Source organism: Schistocerca gregaria, chromosome 4, assembly GCF_023897955.1.
Source record: "Schistocerca gregaria isolate iqSchGreg1 chromosome 4, iqSchGreg1.2, whole genome shotgun sequence".
Classification (NCBI taxonomy): Eukaryota; Metazoa; Arthropoda; class Insecta; order Orthoptera; family Acrididae; genus Schistocerca; species Schistocerca gregaria.
In genome coordinates, this window is record NC_064923.1 from 745,929,110 (window position 1) to 745,948,827 (window position 19,718).

The 19,718-nt window shown below is 37.2% G+C and overlaps 1 protein-coding gene across 2 annotated transcripts in view; it reads left to right on the top strand.

The window, feature by feature from the left end:
- Nucleotides 1-19,718, top strand: part of LOC126266892 (nitric oxide synthase, salivary gland-like) — a 143,473-nt gene that overhangs the window by 74,913 nt on the left and 48,842 nt on the right. For both annotated transcript variants that reach the window (XM_049971558.1, XM_049971559.1), the window contains exons 18-20: nucleotides 472-653; nucleotides 8,768-8,937; nucleotides 13,840-14,050. In XM_049971558.1, coding sequence (XP_049827515.1) covers nucleotides 472-653; nucleotides 8,768-8,937; nucleotides 13,840-14,050 — 563 coding nt within the window. The remainder of the gene's footprint in view (nucleotides 1-471; nucleotides 654-8,767; nucleotides 8,938-13,839; nucleotides 14,051-19,718) is intronic.

Genomic DNA, 19,718 nt, shown 5'->3' on the forward strand with positions numbered 1-19,718 from the left:
CAACCACACATGAACATTATCTGTAAAATTTGAGAATGATGTAAATATTAGCTCTGGGTTCAAAAAATATAACAAAATTAGCTATTAGTCTATGAAATAACATCACTATCAGTTTAAATGTTCTTTGGGGTTTTTAATGTGTTGCATCATATGGTGACCAATGGTCTTCAGGAATCTCAGCATAGATAAGAGATAAATAGAAACAGAAAAAGTAGAAATGGCAGAATGTTACTTTAATATGAATTTCTTTAGTCCCTAAAGTTTAACAGTAAAATATATCTGTTCAAAATAAAACAACTTGTGCTTTGAGCATGGGAAATGTTCGGTAAACTTAAAAACATATTGGTCTACTTAATCAGTGACTGTGGAATATACACAATTACAATAAAGGATTAAACAGTGTAATAATGTGTTGGCATTACTTATGAATGAAATTTATGCTAGTTACATTTTCGTGTCATTTCTTTTCAGTCATACTACAATTCTACTTCAGCTGAAGACTGATCTCACATACTTACCTGGTGATCATGTTGCTGTTTTCCCATGCAACAGGCCTGGACTTGTCAATGGGATTCTGGAACGTATACATTTTCAGCATGACCCTGATCAACCTGTTGAGCTTCAAATGCTGAATGAAGCATATACATCCAATGGTAACAAATGATTCATTTTGCTTTCACAATAATTACATTTTTAGATATGTCAGTTTTCTTATCTTTCCCTGCAAACATTAACACAATATCAGTCAACATTTATCTGGTACTTGTGCCAAATGATTTTATGTGACAGTATTTCACAGATGATTGTCTAGGAACCAGTGATTAATGTCCGCAAGTATTTTATTAGGAGATCTTTTTAAGACTACATTTGCTATTTATTGCAATGTTTCTATCATCAGCAAACAACACAAACTGATGAAAGGTCATTGATACACACAAGAAAAAGAAAGGGCCCTGAGATGTTTCCTTGTGGGACCCCACATGCAATTAATTCCCAGCTGGATGATGCCTGGTTGCTTAATACATGTCTCTTGCCTAACACCTATTGTTTCCTGCCAGAGATATAAGATTTGAAGCATTTCCTGTTACACAATAATATTCTAATTTACTTAAAAGGATATTGTGATTTACACAGTCAAATGCCTTTCATAGATCACAAAATATACCAGTTGCCTGCAATTTTTTGTCTAATGAGTTTAGTACATTTTCACTGTCAATGTAGATAGCCTTCTCAATACCAGAACCCTTTAGAAATCTGAACTGCGACTTTGATATTGTTATTTGTGATAAGGTGGTTATAAATCCGATTGTATATTACCTTTTCTAAAATTTTTGAGAATGCTGGCAAAAGTGAAATTGGTTGAAATTTGATGCTATTTCTTTACCTCCCTTACTAAACAGTGGCTTAACTTCACCATATTACAACAATTCAGGAAATATTCCACTGATAAATGACTGGTTACACAGATAGCTTAATATGTTACTTAACTCAGAATCATATTCTTTAATTAACTTTGTTGCTATTTCATCGTACCCACTACATGTTTTTGATTTTAAAGATTTTATGATGGTCATTACTTCTGTTGGGGTAGTGAAGGTCATATTCATATTATGGAAGTTACTTGAAATGTCTGGTCTGAGGTATCCCATGGCAGTATCTACAAAACCTGACAAACCCATCTTCTCAGTAACAGTTATAAAATGTTTGTTAAAAAGTTCTGCAACACTACACACATCTGTCAACAATATATCATTTACTCTTAATGCTATTTTCTCCTCTTCATGTCTGGTTCTACCAGTCTCCTTCTTCACTATGTCCCATACTGTCTTTATTTTGTTATCTGATATGACTATCTTTTCCTTGTGATATATTTGCTTTCATGTGCATATTACAGTCTTCAGTCTTCAATATTTTGCAGTATTTCTTGTAATGTGCTATAGCATCAACATTAGAACTGTGTCGGATTGACAGATATAGTTTTCTTTTTGTTTTATGAGATACCTCTTTTCCATGAGTAATCCACAGCTTCTTTGTAGACTTTGCTTTAATCTTGGTTAGTTTTGGGGGGAAACAGTGTTCATATATGGAAAGCACTTTATTAGCAAAAGTTTTATAGTTCTCATTCATGCCACGAGCACTGTAAACATCACTCCAGTGACTGTCTCTGAGGAGTGACCTAAAATAATCAATTTTGGCTTACTGATAACCCTCTTGAATTCAGATTTAACAGATTTTATATCCTGTTCAGTATAAACATTTAACAGAAGGAACTGCACATCATGGTCTGAGAGGCCATTGGCTATTGGTTTTGTAATATAATTTTCCCCCCCATGAACCATGGACCTTGCCGTTGGTGGGGAGGCTTGCGTGCCTCAGCGATACAGATAGCCGTACTGTAGGTGCAACCACAACGGAGGGGTATCTGTTGAGAGGCCAGACAAACGTGTGGTTCCTGAAGAGGGGCAGCAGCCTTTTCAGTAGTTGCAAGGGTAACAGTCTGGATGATTGACTGATCTGGCCTTGTAACAATAACCAAAACGGCCTTGATGTGCTGGTACTGCGAACGGCTGAAAGCAAGGGGAAACTACAGCCGTAATTTTTCCTGAGGGCATGCAGCTTTACTGTATGATTAAATGATGATGGCGTCCTCTGGGGTAAAATATTCCAGAGCTAAAATAGTTCCCCATTCGGATCTCCGGGCGGGGACTACTCAAGAGGATGTCGTTATCAGCAGAAAGAAAACTGGCGTTCTACGGATCGGAGCGTGGAATGTCAGATCCCTTAATCGGGCAGGTAGGTTAGAAAATTTAAAAAGGGAAATGGATAGGTTGAAGTTAGATATAGTGGGAATTAGTGAAGTTTGGTGGCAAGAGGAACAAGACTTCTGGTCAGGTGACTACAGGGTTATAAACACAAAATCAAATAGGGGTAATGCAGGAGTAGGTTCAATAATAAATAGGAAAATAGGAATGCGGGTAAGCTACTGCAAACAGCATAGTGAACGCACTATTGTGGCCAAGATAGATACGTAGCCCACACCTACTACAGTAGTACAAATTTATATGCCAACTAGCTCTGCATATGACGAAGAAATTGAAGAAATGTATGATGAAATAAAAGAAATTATTCAGATAGTAAAGGGTGATGAAAATTGAATAGTCATGGGTGACTGGAATTTGGCAGTAGGAAAAGGGAAAGAAGGAAACGTAGTAGGTGAATATGGATTGGGGCTAAGAAATGAAAGAGGAACCCGCCTGGTAGAATTTTGCACAGAGCACAACTTAATCATAGCTAATACTTGGTTTAAGAATCATGAAAGAAGGTTGTATACATGGAAGAACCCTGGAGATACTAAAAGGTATCAGATAGCTTATATAATGGTAAGACAGAGATTTAGGAACCAGGTTTTAAATTGTAAGACATTTCCAGGGGCAGATGTGGACTCTGACCACAATCTATTGGTTATGACCTGTAGATTAAAACTGAAGAAATTGCAAAAAGGAGGTAACTTAAGGAGATATGACCTGGATAAACTGAAAGAACCAGAGGTTGTACAGAGTTTCAAGGAGAGCGTAAGGGAACAATTGACAGGAGTGGTGGAAACAAATACAGTAGAAGAAGAATGGGTAGCTTTGAGGGATGAAGTAGTGAAGGCAGCAGATAATCAAGTAGGTAAAAAGACGAGGGCTAGTAGAAATCCTTGGGTAACAGAATAAATATTGAATTTAATTGATTAAAGGAGAAAATATAAAAATGCAGTAAATGAAGCAGGCAAAAAGGAACATCTCAAAAATGAGATCGCCAGGAAGTGCAAAATGGCTAAGCAGGGATGGCTAGAGGACAAATGTAAGGATGTAGAGGCTTATCTCACTAGGGGTAAGAAATATACTGCCTACAGGAAAATTAAAGAGACCTTTGGAGAAAAGAGAACCACTTGTATGAACATCAAGAGCTCAGATGGAAACCCAGTTCTAAGCAAAGAAGGGAAAGCAGAAAGGTGGAAGGAGTATATAGAGGGTGTATACAAGGGCGATGTACTTGAGGACAATATTATGGAAATGGAAGAGGATGTGGATGAAGTTGAAATGGGAGATACGATACTGCGTGAAGAGTTTGACAGAGCACTGAAAGACCTGAGCCGAAACAAGGCCCCCGTAGTAGGCAACATTCCATTGGAACTACTGACTGCCTTGGGAGAGCCAGTCCTGACAAAACTCTACCATCTGGTGAACAAGATGTATGAAACAGGCGAAATACCCGCAGACTTCAAGAAGAATATAATAATTCCAATCCCAAAGAAAGCAGGTGTTGACAGATGTGAAAATTACTGAACAATCAATTTAATAAGCCACAGCTGCAAAATACTAACACGAATTCTTTACAGACGAATGGAAAAACTAGTAGAAGCCGACCTCGGGGAAGATCAGTTTGGATTCCGTACAAATGTTGGAACACGTGAGGCAATACTGACCTTATGACTTATCTTAGAAGAAAGATTAAGGAAAGGCAAACCTACGTTTCTAGCATTCGTAGACTTAGAGAAAGCTTTTGACAATGTTGACTGGAATACTCTCTTCCAGATTCTAAAGGTGGCAGGAGTAAAATACAGGGAGCGAAAGGCTATTTACAATTTGTACAGAAACCAGATGGCAGTTATAAGAGTTGAGGGACATGAAAGGGAAGCAGTAGTTGGGAAGGGAGTAAGACAGGGTTGTAGCCTCTCCCCGATGTTATTCAATCTCTATATAGAGCAAGCAGTAAAGGAAACAAAAGAAAAATTCGGGGTAGGCAATAAAATCCATGGAGAAGAAATAAAAAATTTGAGGTTCGCCGATGACATCGTAATTCTGTCAGAGGCAGCAAAGGACTTGGAAGAGCAGTTGAACGGAATGGATATTGTCTTGAAAGGAGGATATAAGATGAACATCAACAAAAGCAAAACGAGGATAATGGAATGTAGTCGAATTAAGTCGGGTGCTGCTGAGGGAATTAGATTAGGAAATGAGACACTTAAAGTAGTAAAGGATTTTTGCTATTTGGGGAGTAAAATAACTGATGATGGTCGAAGTAGAGAGGATATAAAATGTAGACTGGCAATGGCAAGGAAAGCGTTTCTGAAGAAGAGAAATTTGTTAACATCGAGTGGAGATTTAAGTGTCAGGAAGCCATTTCTGAAAGTATTTGTATGGAGTGTAACCATGTGTGGTAGTGAAACATGGACGATAAATAGTTTGGACAAGAAGAGAATAGAAGCTTTCGAAATGTGGTGCTACAGAAGAATGATCAAGATTAGATGGGTAGATCACATAACTAATGAGGAAGTATTGAATAGGATAGGGAAGAAGAGAAGTTTGTGGCACAACTTGACCAGAAGAAGGTATTGTTTGGTAGGTCATGTTCTGAGGCATCAAGGGATCACCAATGTAGCATTGGAGGGCAGTGTGGAGGGTAAAAATCGTAGAGGGAGACCAAGAGATGAATACACTAAGCAGATTCAGAAGGATGTAGGTTGCAGTAGGTACTGGGAGATGAAGAAGCTTGCACAGGATAGAGTAGCATGGACAGCTGCATCAAACCAGTCTCAGGACTGAAGACCACAACAACAACAATATAATTTTGTTCGTTGGACTTTTCTATAAAGATATTATCAATGGCTGTTTGTGAGCAATTGGCTACCCTAGTTGGGAACTTTACAGTGGGAATTAAGTTAAATGATAGTGTTATTAACTCAAATATGTTCTTGTTTGGAGAGTATTTAAGGAAATCTACATTGAAGTCACCAGTAACCACTATTTCTTTGTTTTTGGTTGTTAAATGGGCCAGTACAGCTTCAAGGTGGTTTTTGAGCAGATTAAAGTTACCTGCAGGTGCTTGATATACACTTAATATTATGAACGATTTTTTTAAATGAAATTCTACTTCTGTTGCTTAAATTTGACAGTTCCCAATGAATGTGGCAAATTCTCCTTTCTCCTTTTCTGCTCTACAAAAGTGAGATGCTAACCTAAATCCTGCAACTCTTAAAAGTTCTATACCAGCGGTCACATAATGTTCAGAGAGGCAGATTATGTTAGCTGCATTTGAGGGCTGTGATTCATCTATGCACATAATTAATTCATTAATATTATTTCTCAGTTCTAGAATATTTTGATGTAATAAAGATAGCTGACATTTCACATTGAATGAATTAAAATTGGGTAGAGTTGAAAGTCTGCTGATTGTTGAAAATTCTTACCCAACAGCTGTTTATGTTTTTGTAATAAGCTAGAATTATCTTGTTTCTTTCTCAAACTGAAGGTTTGTCTCAATCCTAACTTCTCTTAAAACTTGGTTTCTTTCTGTCCTCCCTACACTAAAAAAGGGCCTTTTCTGAAGCCTATAACCACTGGTATTTTATCGCTCATGACAGTGCCTTCCCCCTTTAACCTTCCTGCTATTTTTCCAGCCAGTTTACTCTTCCCTTTCCTGTTGAGGTGAAGGCCTCTTCCCTATTAAGAGAATCAACAAGAAACACACTCTTGTGTGACCCTGCACCCGACATAAGCACCTTTTCCAACTCCAAATTAACTCTCCTGACGGAAGAGTTTACATAAGGTTGGTCATGGCACCCAAGAACAGATACAAACTCAACACTAGTATGCTTCGATGCTGATGCAATCTTTGCTATGTCACACGCTATACTGTACCCAGGATCCCTGTCAATACCATTAGCTGGCCCACCGTCTATAACCACAGTATCTTCCTTCATGAAATCTTTACAAAATGATCCTGAATTCTCTGTAACCTGCTCCAGACCAGCACTAGGTTTAAAGAAATTGGTAACATGGTATTCTGATCCTAGTTCACCCTGCAAAAGTTGGCCAACATCTCTTCCATGGGAACTAGCTAACAACAGCACTTTCTTTCTCTTTACTGATTTCCCTACATTCTTACTTTTCAATTTGCTGCTGAAAATTTGTTGTGCCCTGTCTACACCTGCAACTGCTTGAGGCACACCAGCTTCTCACTGAAGCAACACGTCAAATTCATTTTCCACATTTACCACAAAGCTGTCAGACAAAGTTCTAGGCTTCTTCCTCCTGTTGCCTGTTGCCACTTCCCACCTCTCTTTACCCTTCTCCATCCTTAACCTGTCGAGATCTCTCCCCTGACCTTGTCTGACTCAGCCTGAAGGGTGGCAATTTTCCCCTCCTGTTTTAATATCTTCCTATCTCTACTACATAACCTATAAAACCACTAATGAGTCTCATTTACTTCCCCTACTCCCATGCCACTAAGTCACCCACATGGAAAAAACTACAACACCTGTCACACCAAAGCCCTGACCTAAAAATTCTATGGCAAGTCAAGCACTTTTCACTCATGATAAACATAATAGTTTATTAAGAATAAGCCAGTTAAATTACAGATAAAAATGAAAATATGATTCAACAAATTTAGCCTATACACAACTGTATGTAAACAAACACAACAGGGCATTTAATTTACAAGGATTATCCATTATTTTTTATGCATTCAACAGGAGCTTCTTGAAGATCTTTGTATCATAATATGGAGACATATTCTGAACTAACAGCAGGAACTGATTTTTATTATTAGTGCGAAATAGTCACACAACTAGACGAGTCCAAAACATCCTGCAGTCTTTGGAGATGTACTTGCAAGAATGTGGTCGTCTAGTTTAAACAATATTCACATTGCTCACTTTCCTCAAATAGATACTTTACCTATGTTGTCCCAGAAGACAATTCCATAACAGAACAGAGAGGAAAGTATACAAGTATCTGCATCCTGGTTTTCACTGAATATAATGGGAATACATGCACGTCAAAAAATGTGAAACTGAGCAAAGCCTTGAACTGCTCACTGTTAGTTAATACTTCACTCAATCAGTTGCATATCTGAAATTGAGAATTGTTTGTATGTATCAGGGGAATATACAGCCAAAAGTGACAGTTTAGTGTTCTGTACGTCAGCCTTACAGGACAAGCTATGTTTCAGGTCTGCACCTTTTTCTAGGTGTAAAATTTTATGAAACAGCACTCATTACACATTTCACCATAAAACCCTCTGGAGTTGCCCAATACTAAACCCCAATGAAAAAGTTTGAACCACAACAATTACAAATGACAGACAGTTCACTCTAGCAACAGGTGCAAAAATCAAGTGTAATGGTGCTACTAATGCTATGGCAACTCTCAAATGTGACAAGTTACTTTTAATCTCTGTCAGAACAGACACTCCATAATGTAAAATGTTGATTGCCCATGTGTGTACGTACATGCAGGCACACAGATGTTGAAAGATAAGATGGTAAGGGTGGAAAATTGGGATTTAATGTTCTGTCAATGAAAAAGCCATAGAGGTTGACTCAACAACTTGTTTATCATCTTGTACAAGCAAATATAAAATAACATGAAAAGTGCCTAACTTTCATAGTCCAAACAAATCAGATCCACATTTACAGAAAATCACTGCAGCTCACAGTGATTATATAGGTAGATAGCAAATCAGTGAACTTATAAGGAAGAGATCAGTTGATATTATTCTATTTTTCTGTGATTCAAGTGCCAATGGGATTTTCAACTCTTAAATACCCTTCCTTCTTATCTCACCCTTCTAATATATTTATCTCATACTGCTGTTTCAGTATTTAAACTCAACACCAATAATGATGCTGTTTCCATTGTAACAACAGACAAAATAAAAGAATAACCATCTAATGTAATTGTTACTACATATGTGAGCCTGTGGTCAATTATTTTAGGTGCTCTTGAGATGTGGAAACCAGCAAGACATCTCCCACACTGTTCCCTGAGGACTCTTCTCACACGCTTCTTGGATATCACCACACCCCCCACACCACAGCTGCTGCAGCATTTTGCCAGTATTGCGACTAATGCAGAGGATCAGAAGAACTTGATTCTTCTAGCTAAGGTGACTTAGTTTTAACTTTTGGAGATTTTTTAATTGCTCTTTAAGTTACTCATATGTTTCTAAAATATTGGTCACTGGTATTATATTTAAAATTATTTTAGTGTTCACAGAGAGATAAATGACCATGTGTGTAGAAAAGCTTTCCTTCAATCTACCTTCTAAGATAAGTCATAGGGTCAGTATTGCCATGTGTGTGCGTACCTTTCTCTGGCACCTAAACTGATCTTTTCCAGTGTCAGTTTCAACCTGTTCTTAAATTGTTCTATAAATAATTTGTCAGTATTTTGAAAAAGTGATTTATTAAACTGATAAACTCTGCTGTCTTTGGAATTACGATTATTACATTCTTCTTGAAGTCTGATCGTATTTTGTCAGTCTCATATTTTACAAAACAGGTGAGTAGTTTCGTCATGATTGGCTCTCCCAAGGACCTAAATAATTCTGAAAGAACGTCATCAACTCTAGTGGTCTTTTTTGACTTAGGTCTTTCAGTGTTCTTGCAGTATCACATTTCCCAGCTCACCTTCATCAACTTCCCCTTCTCTTACAGTAGTATTACCTTCAAGTTCATTTTCTTTATACAGCCATTCTACATATTTCTTCCATCTTTCAGCTTTCCATTATTTGCTTAGTACAGGTTTCCCATCTGACAAGGGAAAGTCACAACATAATGTTGTCCAAAATATATTCATACATAGCATAATTAATAGAGCAACAAAGTATACATACAACATAAAACTGTAGCTGCTACGGACAATTAGAACAGGAGATATCAGTCATCAAAGCTACGATGAGAGTATTGTAGATATGAATGATTTATTACACAAATGGATTATTTCAGACACATGGTCAGTAACACTACATTAAACACACTATAAAAGACTTTACTTACTCAACTACAATAGGCAAAAAATATGCAAGTCAGCAATAACACCATGAACGGTACAGAGACAGTTATTGCAGTGTGCACATTTGGTTAAAGCAGGTTGGTCACAGCTCTTATGGAAACACTCTTCTGTTATTCATTAACTGAAGTGAGCTCCATGAGTAGCTAAAAGATTGCGCAATAATATGGTGTATTGGGATCCTGAATAAAACCAACCTGTTTTCAGAAGAAAGTGCTGCACTACTTACTCCGTGCCCCTTATATTATTGCATTTTCCTGTCTCTTAGCTATAAAATTATCACGTAGTTCACAGTTTATCATATCCTGCAGAATTTTTGAATTGACAAATGACATTTTAGGCTGTTTTCAAAGTTTTGTACCGCAACCTTGCTCTTTATTTTCCTTTTCAGTATCAACACTGTTGCAGTTTTCAGGAGTGGTGTCAAATCAATTGCTAAACCAGGACAACACAGACAGTGAGGATCAACTTTGCCATTTCTTTTCCCTTGGTCGTTTTGCCCATATTCTCTATGTACCAGCCAAATATCCTTCTTGAAACTTATTTGTATGGCAAGAAGAGTTATCTGCATAGGACACTACTCTCTTTAATTAGCGTACACCACAGCATCGACAAGTGCAGGGTTTGTGTGAAGCCTGACAATTGTCTTAGAAGAGTGTGGGGGCAAGCACGTACATATTAGGTACACAATTCCACAGATCCAGCAGGAAGCTGGTCGTCACGTTTTCAGCCTGTATCATCTATGGATGTTGGTGTCTTTCATCTTTGTCAAGAGAAAATTGAGGGCTGTGCAGTATCAGCAAGGGATATCTCAGCTTGTTTTACACCCCTACAGCCAGTATTTATCTGATGTGTCTGCCTTTCAAGACAATAAAAAACTATACCAATCTAATGGACACTTTTCTCCATGATGTGTGAATCAATTACATAGTATGGTTTTAGGTATCTGCAGACTTGAACCCACCTGCACAAGCTTGGGACCAATGGAAACTAGCAATGTGTCACTGCAGGAACCCTTCCCATACTCTGAATGATATGAGGAGGGCCATTGTCATACTCCATTCACTATGCCTCACATACTACTACTCCTACATGTGCCAGTGCCAAATCCTCATTCCATCTGCTCGCTAACTCTTCCTTCCAGCAGTCAGCCACCCTTCCATCTAACCCCATTTCTTCCTTTGTCCAACCCATCTAACAACGTGTCAGTCCAGTTGAGCTGCAGAACTGGCACAATTTAATCCACCAGGTACAATTTATTCCACAGACACAATGAAGCTGTGCAGGTGTACATGTATTCTGTACTGTTAAGTTATGAAAAACAACTCTTTATGAAAGCTTATCAACATTTGCAGTCTTGTTTATGCGTCTACTGGACACTCAATGCCTTAACTTCATGGTGAGTTATTACCTCTATTCCTTCCAATAATTACAGTCTACCCACCCATTATCACAGTATCTTCTACATGTTTTTTTAATGCTACAATAATAAGATTTTGTGGCCAGTATCCTATTCCTCTTGAATCAGTGAAGAACTGAATTATGTTATCTGCCGCAATATTAAGAGTATCACATCTGACTTAATAATTGCCTTAATAATTTACCAATCAGCCTTGAATTTGATGGGGTTCTTGAATGTGGCGGTGATTCGTCATTGGTTTGTCTTTTATTTCTGAATGGCATTTCTTCCTTAACTCTTAACGTCCCAGGTGTAGTCTCACAGACAGTTAGCATTTATTGTTACTCCATTGCTAATGCATAAGGATGGGGTAGGAAATTGCAGCCTTGTATAGTTGTTCTTCTTCGAAGCTGTTGTAGTTTCCTTTGACAGTAGTCACATGAATGCAACACTGACTGATGCTATTACTGCTTCTTTCATGCTAGTGGTCTCTGAGACTGCACCTGGGACTTTGTGGTATGGGTTCAGTAGCCAGATCTTTGTCTGCTGAATCTGAGGATTTTGTTTTAAAATGGTTTGAGGACAGTTTACAAACTGGTGTTAGATTATATGCTGACAATGAAATAGAAAGTTAAACATAATTCAGAATAGGAACAGTGCAAAACTGAAGACAAATCTGTTTTGTCACTTGTGAATTCCTTGAAAGAAGCAGTTGATCAAATTTATGAAGACAGAAGCATAGAGACTGAACCTTTAGCTAATGGTTCTGATATAAATATATTTACTTGAAAAAAATATTGCTGCTCATCAAAGCCTCTTCCAGCGATGGCCAATGGCATTATTTTTCCGCATGTTAGACATAAGTGGGGTGAATGCGTTTGCCTTCACAGTTCCTACAGAGATGACACTCAGGTGAGCTGCTTTAACTTTTTGAAGAAGCTTGCAAACACATGGCAACGCCACAGATAAAAAAATGAGTCAACAACTATGTCACATATCCTGTGAACTTCATGAAACCATTCACTGTGTTTTGGGTGTAGCAGAATCTAGAATGAAAGTTGTCGTAGAGTGATTGGAAAAACACAAAACATGATCCAACTGTGACCCAAAAGAGAAGAGAAAGATGCCTTATATTTGTCATTGTTGTGAGATGCAAATATAACTTTATTTCTCTACAAAAATTTTAAGCGAATGCAAAGAAAGGAAACTGAGAAGGAAACTAAAATCCTGAAAAGTACTAGTGAAATTTTCATTTTTTGAATGTCTTATGGGAGGTTTTTATGTTTTCATGGTTACTTGTATACGAAAAAATAAAAATATAGCAAAAATTAAAATTTAGTGTGCAGTGTACATTACTATTATCATGTAATATTATGTTCATTTTGTGCAGTTTTTTGTTTAAATGCAATTTATTTGTGAAGATAAAATTTAGAATTTATTTGGAAATATTTTTGTGTGGTATTAATGTAACCTTTCAGATGATAAACTCAACTGTTTCACTGAAATTGCTGAATGCAATTTTTATTGCTATTTACATATAGCAGTCTGTCAGATCACACCTGGTACAGAATGTGTCAAAATCATGACCTGTGAAGCTAAGGGATAACTAAAGGCAGTGAACTCTTTCTTTTGTGTTAGCAGAAGAACCAACACCATGTTACCAGTGGAGGCCGAAATGCACGCGTTTTAGCTCACGCAGGCTGGCATGACGAGGGAAGAACTATACTGACGTGAGGTCTGGAACATGACAAGGAATTAGAATTCAGAAAGCAGACATAATTAGTTTGATACTTAACTTTAATCCATTAATGATGAACATCGCTCTTGACAGTACATGAGTCACAATATTATCTGTTCAGAAGACATACTAACTGAATACGGCGCCTGGCTACGTCGTAGCAATTGATGTAGCTGAAGGCTATGCTAAACTGTCATCACTGCAAATGAGAACGTATGTAGATAGTGAACCATCACTAGTAAAGTCGCCTGTACAACTGGGGCGAGTGCTAGGGAGTCTCTGTAGACTAGACCTGCCGTGTGGCGGCGCTCGGTATGCAATCACTGATAGTGGCAACATGCGGGTCCGACGTATACTAACTAACCACGGCCAATTTAAAGGCTACCATCTAGCAAGTGTAGTGTCTGGCAGTGACACCACACTTTCTACTACACTGATCTTTGAACTTTTAAAAACTCTTAACCAAAATTCTTTATCTACTATAATTTTTGTTTTTCTTTTATGTCTTTCACTGCTAAAAATACTTACCAAAAACAAGATTAAAAAATCTTTCAACACATCCACCAGTATTTGTATGGCAAGACAGGAAAGTGACCAGCATTTTTATATTGGGGTAAAATTCACTAATACTGTTATTAAAAATACAAGGAGGGATTCTGACATACTTTGTCAGTTTACAGATGCGACACTACTGTCAACAACAGAGTTCATATTATTAGGGATACCATTCTTTATAATCACTTCTAACATACAGGTAATGGTTTCCGTAATTATCCCTCAGACTCATTTCTTTTTGAACACCCATTATAATTTTTTTTTAGTGTGTACAAACAATTAATATTACTATTTGCTAAACACAGGAACCTGCAGCATATGAAAAATGGAGACAATGGCGATTTCCACATTTACTGGAAGTCCTGGAACAATTCCCATCTGTTCACCCATCTGCGGCTGTCTTAGCAGCTCATCTGGATCCACTACAACCGAGATTCTATAGCATATCATCTTCTCCAGATGTGTATCAAAAAGAAATGCACATAACAGCAGCTGTTGTTGTTTACCGAACACAAGGTATGTACAGAACTGTTTCCCCATGTAGAGGTATAAGAAGTGTCCTGTGGGTACAAAAATTGAGTTGCATAGATGTAACACCACTTCTATCTCGTGAACGGTTAAAGATATCAAAACGAGGTCTTCAGAAAATGACAGTATGCAGAACAGCACATAATTTCATTCCTTGTTTACTTTTCTTCACTCTTGTATCAATCGAGATACTGAAGCAAGTATAGTTTTTATTAAATGGAATAATTTAATTTTTTAAAGACATTTGAAAGCTCTTGGAGAGATGAGTATAGTGATACAGCAATTATTAACATTTCTATTAAAAAATTTCGTGACAGTCTTGACAAATTCACTAAGATGAGAAGGTAAAGTGATTGAAAAAGGCTCTTAAGATGTGTCTATTATTGTACCTAGCCCTTTGACTGCAGAATCAGTTCAAAATGCATTGTCTATCAATTGCTCATTTCTACTTCAACATTGCTTGCATACAGACATGTATACAAATGGGCAAAACTTATACATGCTATTTGTGTGTGGTAACTGTTAAAGAAATGTTGTAAGAATGGTAAAGTAGTATAGGGACATCTATTCTGATTGGCAGTGTCCAACATGTCAGGCATGTGCATGAATCATTAGGTAACTAGTGTGAATGAGCAGCTTGAACATCACACAGAGGGCAAGGAAGAACACAATAACTCATAGAGCACATAAAGAAACTGTTGTGGCAATGATGCTTATTGATCTTCATGGTGGCATGGGACATATCATTAATGAATGTGGGATCGGCCAAGTGAATGTCACATAAATTTAGGATTAACAAATTCCACCCCTTCAACTGTCATTACATCAGTCACTAAAAGGATATGATTTATAAACAATTTAGTGAATGATCCTGGAATTTGAGCAGGATTTGTTTCAATTTCATTTCCCACCTCAATTTTGGAAATATCTTTGCTTTCAGTTCTAATCCCCAGTTCTGATTTTACAGCATACAACACTGCCTTTGCTTTGTGTCCATGAGCCAAGAAGTAATTATTACTAACCATAGCTTTTGCTCTTTTCACTGCCCTTTTAAATATGCTTTTATACTGTTTGACATAATTAATGAAAACAGGGCCTTTGTCATATTTCAGTTTCTTGTGGAGTTGCCTTTTTTTTCCACAGGATATTTTTATTCCAGCAGTGATCCACTTAGCTTATTTGAGACTTTAGTGAGGCATAATCTAAGTGGAAATACTTCATTAAATAAATGTAAAAAACTTCTAGAAATATGAATGCAAATTTCTAGAAATATGAATGCGGAGAGATTTGAATATCATCTTGAACTTAGCTCTCTTATACTTTAGAGCACAATGATTTTAAATTTGCAACAGTAAAAGTCTTTTGCCATTACTTTTTCTAATGCTTCGTTCATTTGCACTAGTTATTTCAATAAATGGAGCAGAATGGTCTGGAAGTCTTAGGTCTACACATAACTTCCTAGAATTATCAAATTTATAATTAGTTAAAATATTATCAATACAGGTTCCTGTATTACCAGTTTCTCTTGTGACCTTCATGAAGTTTGACTTGAAACCAAATTTTTGGATTAAGTTCATAAACTATACTGTGTGACTGGTTTCATTTGATAATTGAATATTGAAATCAGCAGCTATTAAAACCTCTGTCTTTTTATTTTCATTGTTCACTTTCTGTAAAATATGCTTTCACAATTAATAAAAAATAATTTTGCTACTTCTACATCTGGGCTCCTATATATTGATAAAATAACAATATATTGTTTTTCTAATTCAACTGAGCAGCTTTCAAATACACCTTCTGCATTTAGAAAATTGAAATCATCTTTCATATTATGCTCTAAATCTGGTAAATCCTTAGGAAAATACAAAGACAGATCTCTTCCTGATTCTTCCCCATCAAGAAAAATTTTCTTCAGCCCAAGCTAAAAAGATGCTACAAATCAGACAAGGGGGTGCAAATAAAAAAAGTGGGTATTAAATTGATGAAACTGCAGACTAATGGAAAGATATAGTACAGGAGTCAATTTGGGTACTTTGGAAGAATATGGTATAGGTAAAAAGTTTCTACTACATTGTGAATATTTGGAAAAAGTTAATCTTTAAACCACTATTAAATTGTTTGACAGATCCATATGGGTGCCATATTGCCTGATGGCAATCAGCGCGACAATGTACTTCTCTTCGGAATGGATGCTGTGCCTATAAGGCGAATGCTGCCAATTCTCTACAGGAAAATGGTGCATGGGATTCATTTAGCTCATGCCTTACATAGAATTGCAGAAGAAATTCGTAGTGAATTCAGTTATGTTGACAGATTTATTGACTGTGTCAAGAAAGGCATTTTTGGAGGCCCTTTATGTGTTGCAGCATTTAAGTTGTTAGTTCCAGACATTTTCTTACCTCCATCTCCCATTTTGACAAGATGGGCGTCCAGGATTCATGCCTGTAGCTATTATAGCCAGAATTTCAACATTGTAAAAAGCATCATTGATTCATTCTATAGCAGTGAAGCTGCTTCAATGGCACTAGCCCAAGAATTAATGTCTCATGACAATATTTCAGGCAAACTTTTGTACACAAAATAAAATTTTAGATTTATTCCAGCAGCCATAACTGCTTTGGTGCATCTGGAAGTGCCACTAGTTAAGCAGATACAAAAAGTGAAAAAAACTGCAAATAAATTAAAATCTGTTAGTGGTAAAGTGGCAAAAAAGTGACAAAGAAAAGGTATTGCAAGAAAAAGGAAACAGGGGGGGGGGGGGGGGGGGGGGACAATGCAATGTGTTCCATTTTCATGATTACGTTGGGTGAAAAATTCTTTCTTAGACTGAAACAATGGAAAATCCAGCATGGAATGTAACAATGTTTATGAAAAGGAAAGTTGCTACTCACCATATACCGGACATGCTGAGTTGCAGATAAGCACAAAAAAAAAAAAAAAAAAAAAAAAAAAAAGTCACAATTAAAGCTTTCGGCCATTAAGATTTCAGTTACCTGAGACTGCAGTTGTGTGTGAGTTGAGTTTGTGTGAGATTTAGATTCAAATGATACTGTCCATTTTAAATATGCTCAATTGAAGTAGAAAGCTAGTTTTCATGTTATTGTTGTTGTTGTTGTTGTCTTCAGTCCTGAGACTGGTTTGATGCAGCTCTCCATGCTACTCTATCCCGTGCAAGCTTCTTCATCTCCCAGTACTTACTGCAACCTACATCCTTCTGAATCTGCTTTGTGTATTCATCTCTTGGTCTCCCTCTACGATTTTTACCCACTACGCTGCCCCCCAATGCTAAATTTGTGATCCCTTGATGCCTCAGAACATGTCCTACCAACCAGTCCCTTCTTCTAGTCAAGTTGTGGCACAAACTCCTCTTCTCCCCAATTCTCTTCAATATCTCCTCATTAGTTACGTGATCTACCCATCTAATCTTCAGAATTCTTCTGTAGCACCACATTTCGAAAGATTCTATTCTTTTCTTGTCCAAACTATTTATACATCCATGTTTCACTTCCATACATGGCTACACTCCATACAAATACTTTCAGAAACGACTTCCCGACACTTAAATCTATACTTCAGAAACGCTTTCCTTGCCATTGCGAGTCTACATTTTATATCCTCTCTACTTCGACGATCATCAGTTATTTTGCTCCCCAAATATCAAAACTCCTTCACTACTTTAGTGTCTCATTTCCTAATCTATTTCCCTCAGCATCACCCGACTTAATTCGACTATATTCCATTATCCTCATTTGCTTTTGTTGATGTTTATCTTATATCCTCCTTTCAAGACACTGTCCATTCCGTTCAACTGCTCTTCCAAGTCCTTTGCTGTCTCTGACAGAATTACAATGTCATTAGCGAACCTCAACATTTTAATTTCTTCTCCATGGATTTTAATACCTACTCTGAATTTTTCTTTCCTTCACTGCTTGCTCAAAATACAGATTGAATAATATTGGGGACAGACTACAACCCTGTCTCACTCCCTTCCCAACCGCTGCTTCCCTGTACAAATTGTAAATAGCCTTTCGCTCCCTGTATTTTACCCCTGCCACCTTTAGAATTTGAAAGAGAGTATTCCAGTCAACATTGTCAAAAGCTTTCTCTAAGTCTACAAATGCTAGAAACATAGGTTTGCCTTTTCTTAATCTATTTTCTAAGATAAGTCGTAGGGACAGTATTGCCTCACGTGTTCCAACATTTCTGCGGAATCGAAACTGATCTTCCCCGAGGTCGGCTTCCACCAGTTTTTCCATTCATCTGTAAAGAAGTATTTTGCAGCAGTCACTTATTAAATTGATAGTTTGGTAATTTTCACATCTACCAACACCTGCTTTCTTTGGGATTGGAATTATTATATTCTTCTTGAAGTCTGCGGGTATTTCAACTGTCTCATACATCTTGCTCACCAGATGGTAGAGTTTTGTCAGGACTGGCTCTCCCAAGGCCGTCAGTAGTGCCAATGGAATGTTGTCTACTCCTGGGGCCTTGTTTCGACTCAGGTCTTTCAGTGCTCTGTCAAACTCTTCCTGCAGTGTCGTATCTCCCATTTCATCTTCATCTGCATCCTCTTCCATTTCCAGAACATTGTCCTCAAGTACATCGCCCTTGTATAGACCCTCTATATACTCCTTCCACCTTTCTGCTTTCCCTTTTTTGCTTAGAACTGGGTTTCCATCTGAACTCTTGATACTCATACAGGTGGCTCTCTTTTCTCCAAAGGTCTCTTTAATTTTCCTGTAGGCAGTATCTATCTTACCCCTAGTGAGATAAGCCTCTACATCCTTACATTTGTTCTCTAGCCATCCCTGCTTAGCCATTTTGCACTTCCTGTCAATCTCATTTTTGAGATGTTTGTATTCCTTTTTGCCTGCTTCATTTACTGCATTTTTATATTTTCTCCTTTCATCAATTAAATTCAATATTTCTTCTGTTACCCAAGGATTTCTACTAGCTTTTGTCTTTTTACCTACTTGATCCTTTGCTGCCTTCACTACTTCATCCCTCAGAGTTACCCATTCTTCTTCTACTGTATTTCTTTCCCCCATTCCTGTCACCCTATTTGGTTTTCATAGACAATAGTAAACCTCTATATTTCAAAATTTGCACACAGGTTTGAATTGTGTGTTTTAACTCCGAGCTCATTTGGAAAAAAAGACACACACACACACACACACACACACACACACACACACACACACACACACACACACACACACACGCACACACAGCTTAACTATGTCCTTACGATGTTAACAAAAAGCACATTGCATCTTCAAATTACATAGAGTAGCTCGTTTTATGGGCATTTTATTCATAAACAAATAGTTCAGCATCATAAACTGACTTGCTAATTCATTTTACAACAGAAATTTTACCTCACTTTAATGGTATTAGTATATATATTGTTTATGTCACTGCGCATATTTTTGTAAATTTTTGGCCATACACCATAATTTTTTGTGCACATTATGGTGACTTATGATCATTAAATTCCTAGCCTTAGGTATTAGCATCTGTTGTTCCCTGTTTGCGGAACAACATGTTTTTGATGTGTCTTCTGTTCCTAAATCAAATGATAAGATCATGTATTTCTAAGATTAATGAAAAACTATTCACCAAGTTAACTTATCTCTCAAATGATGACTGCAAATGC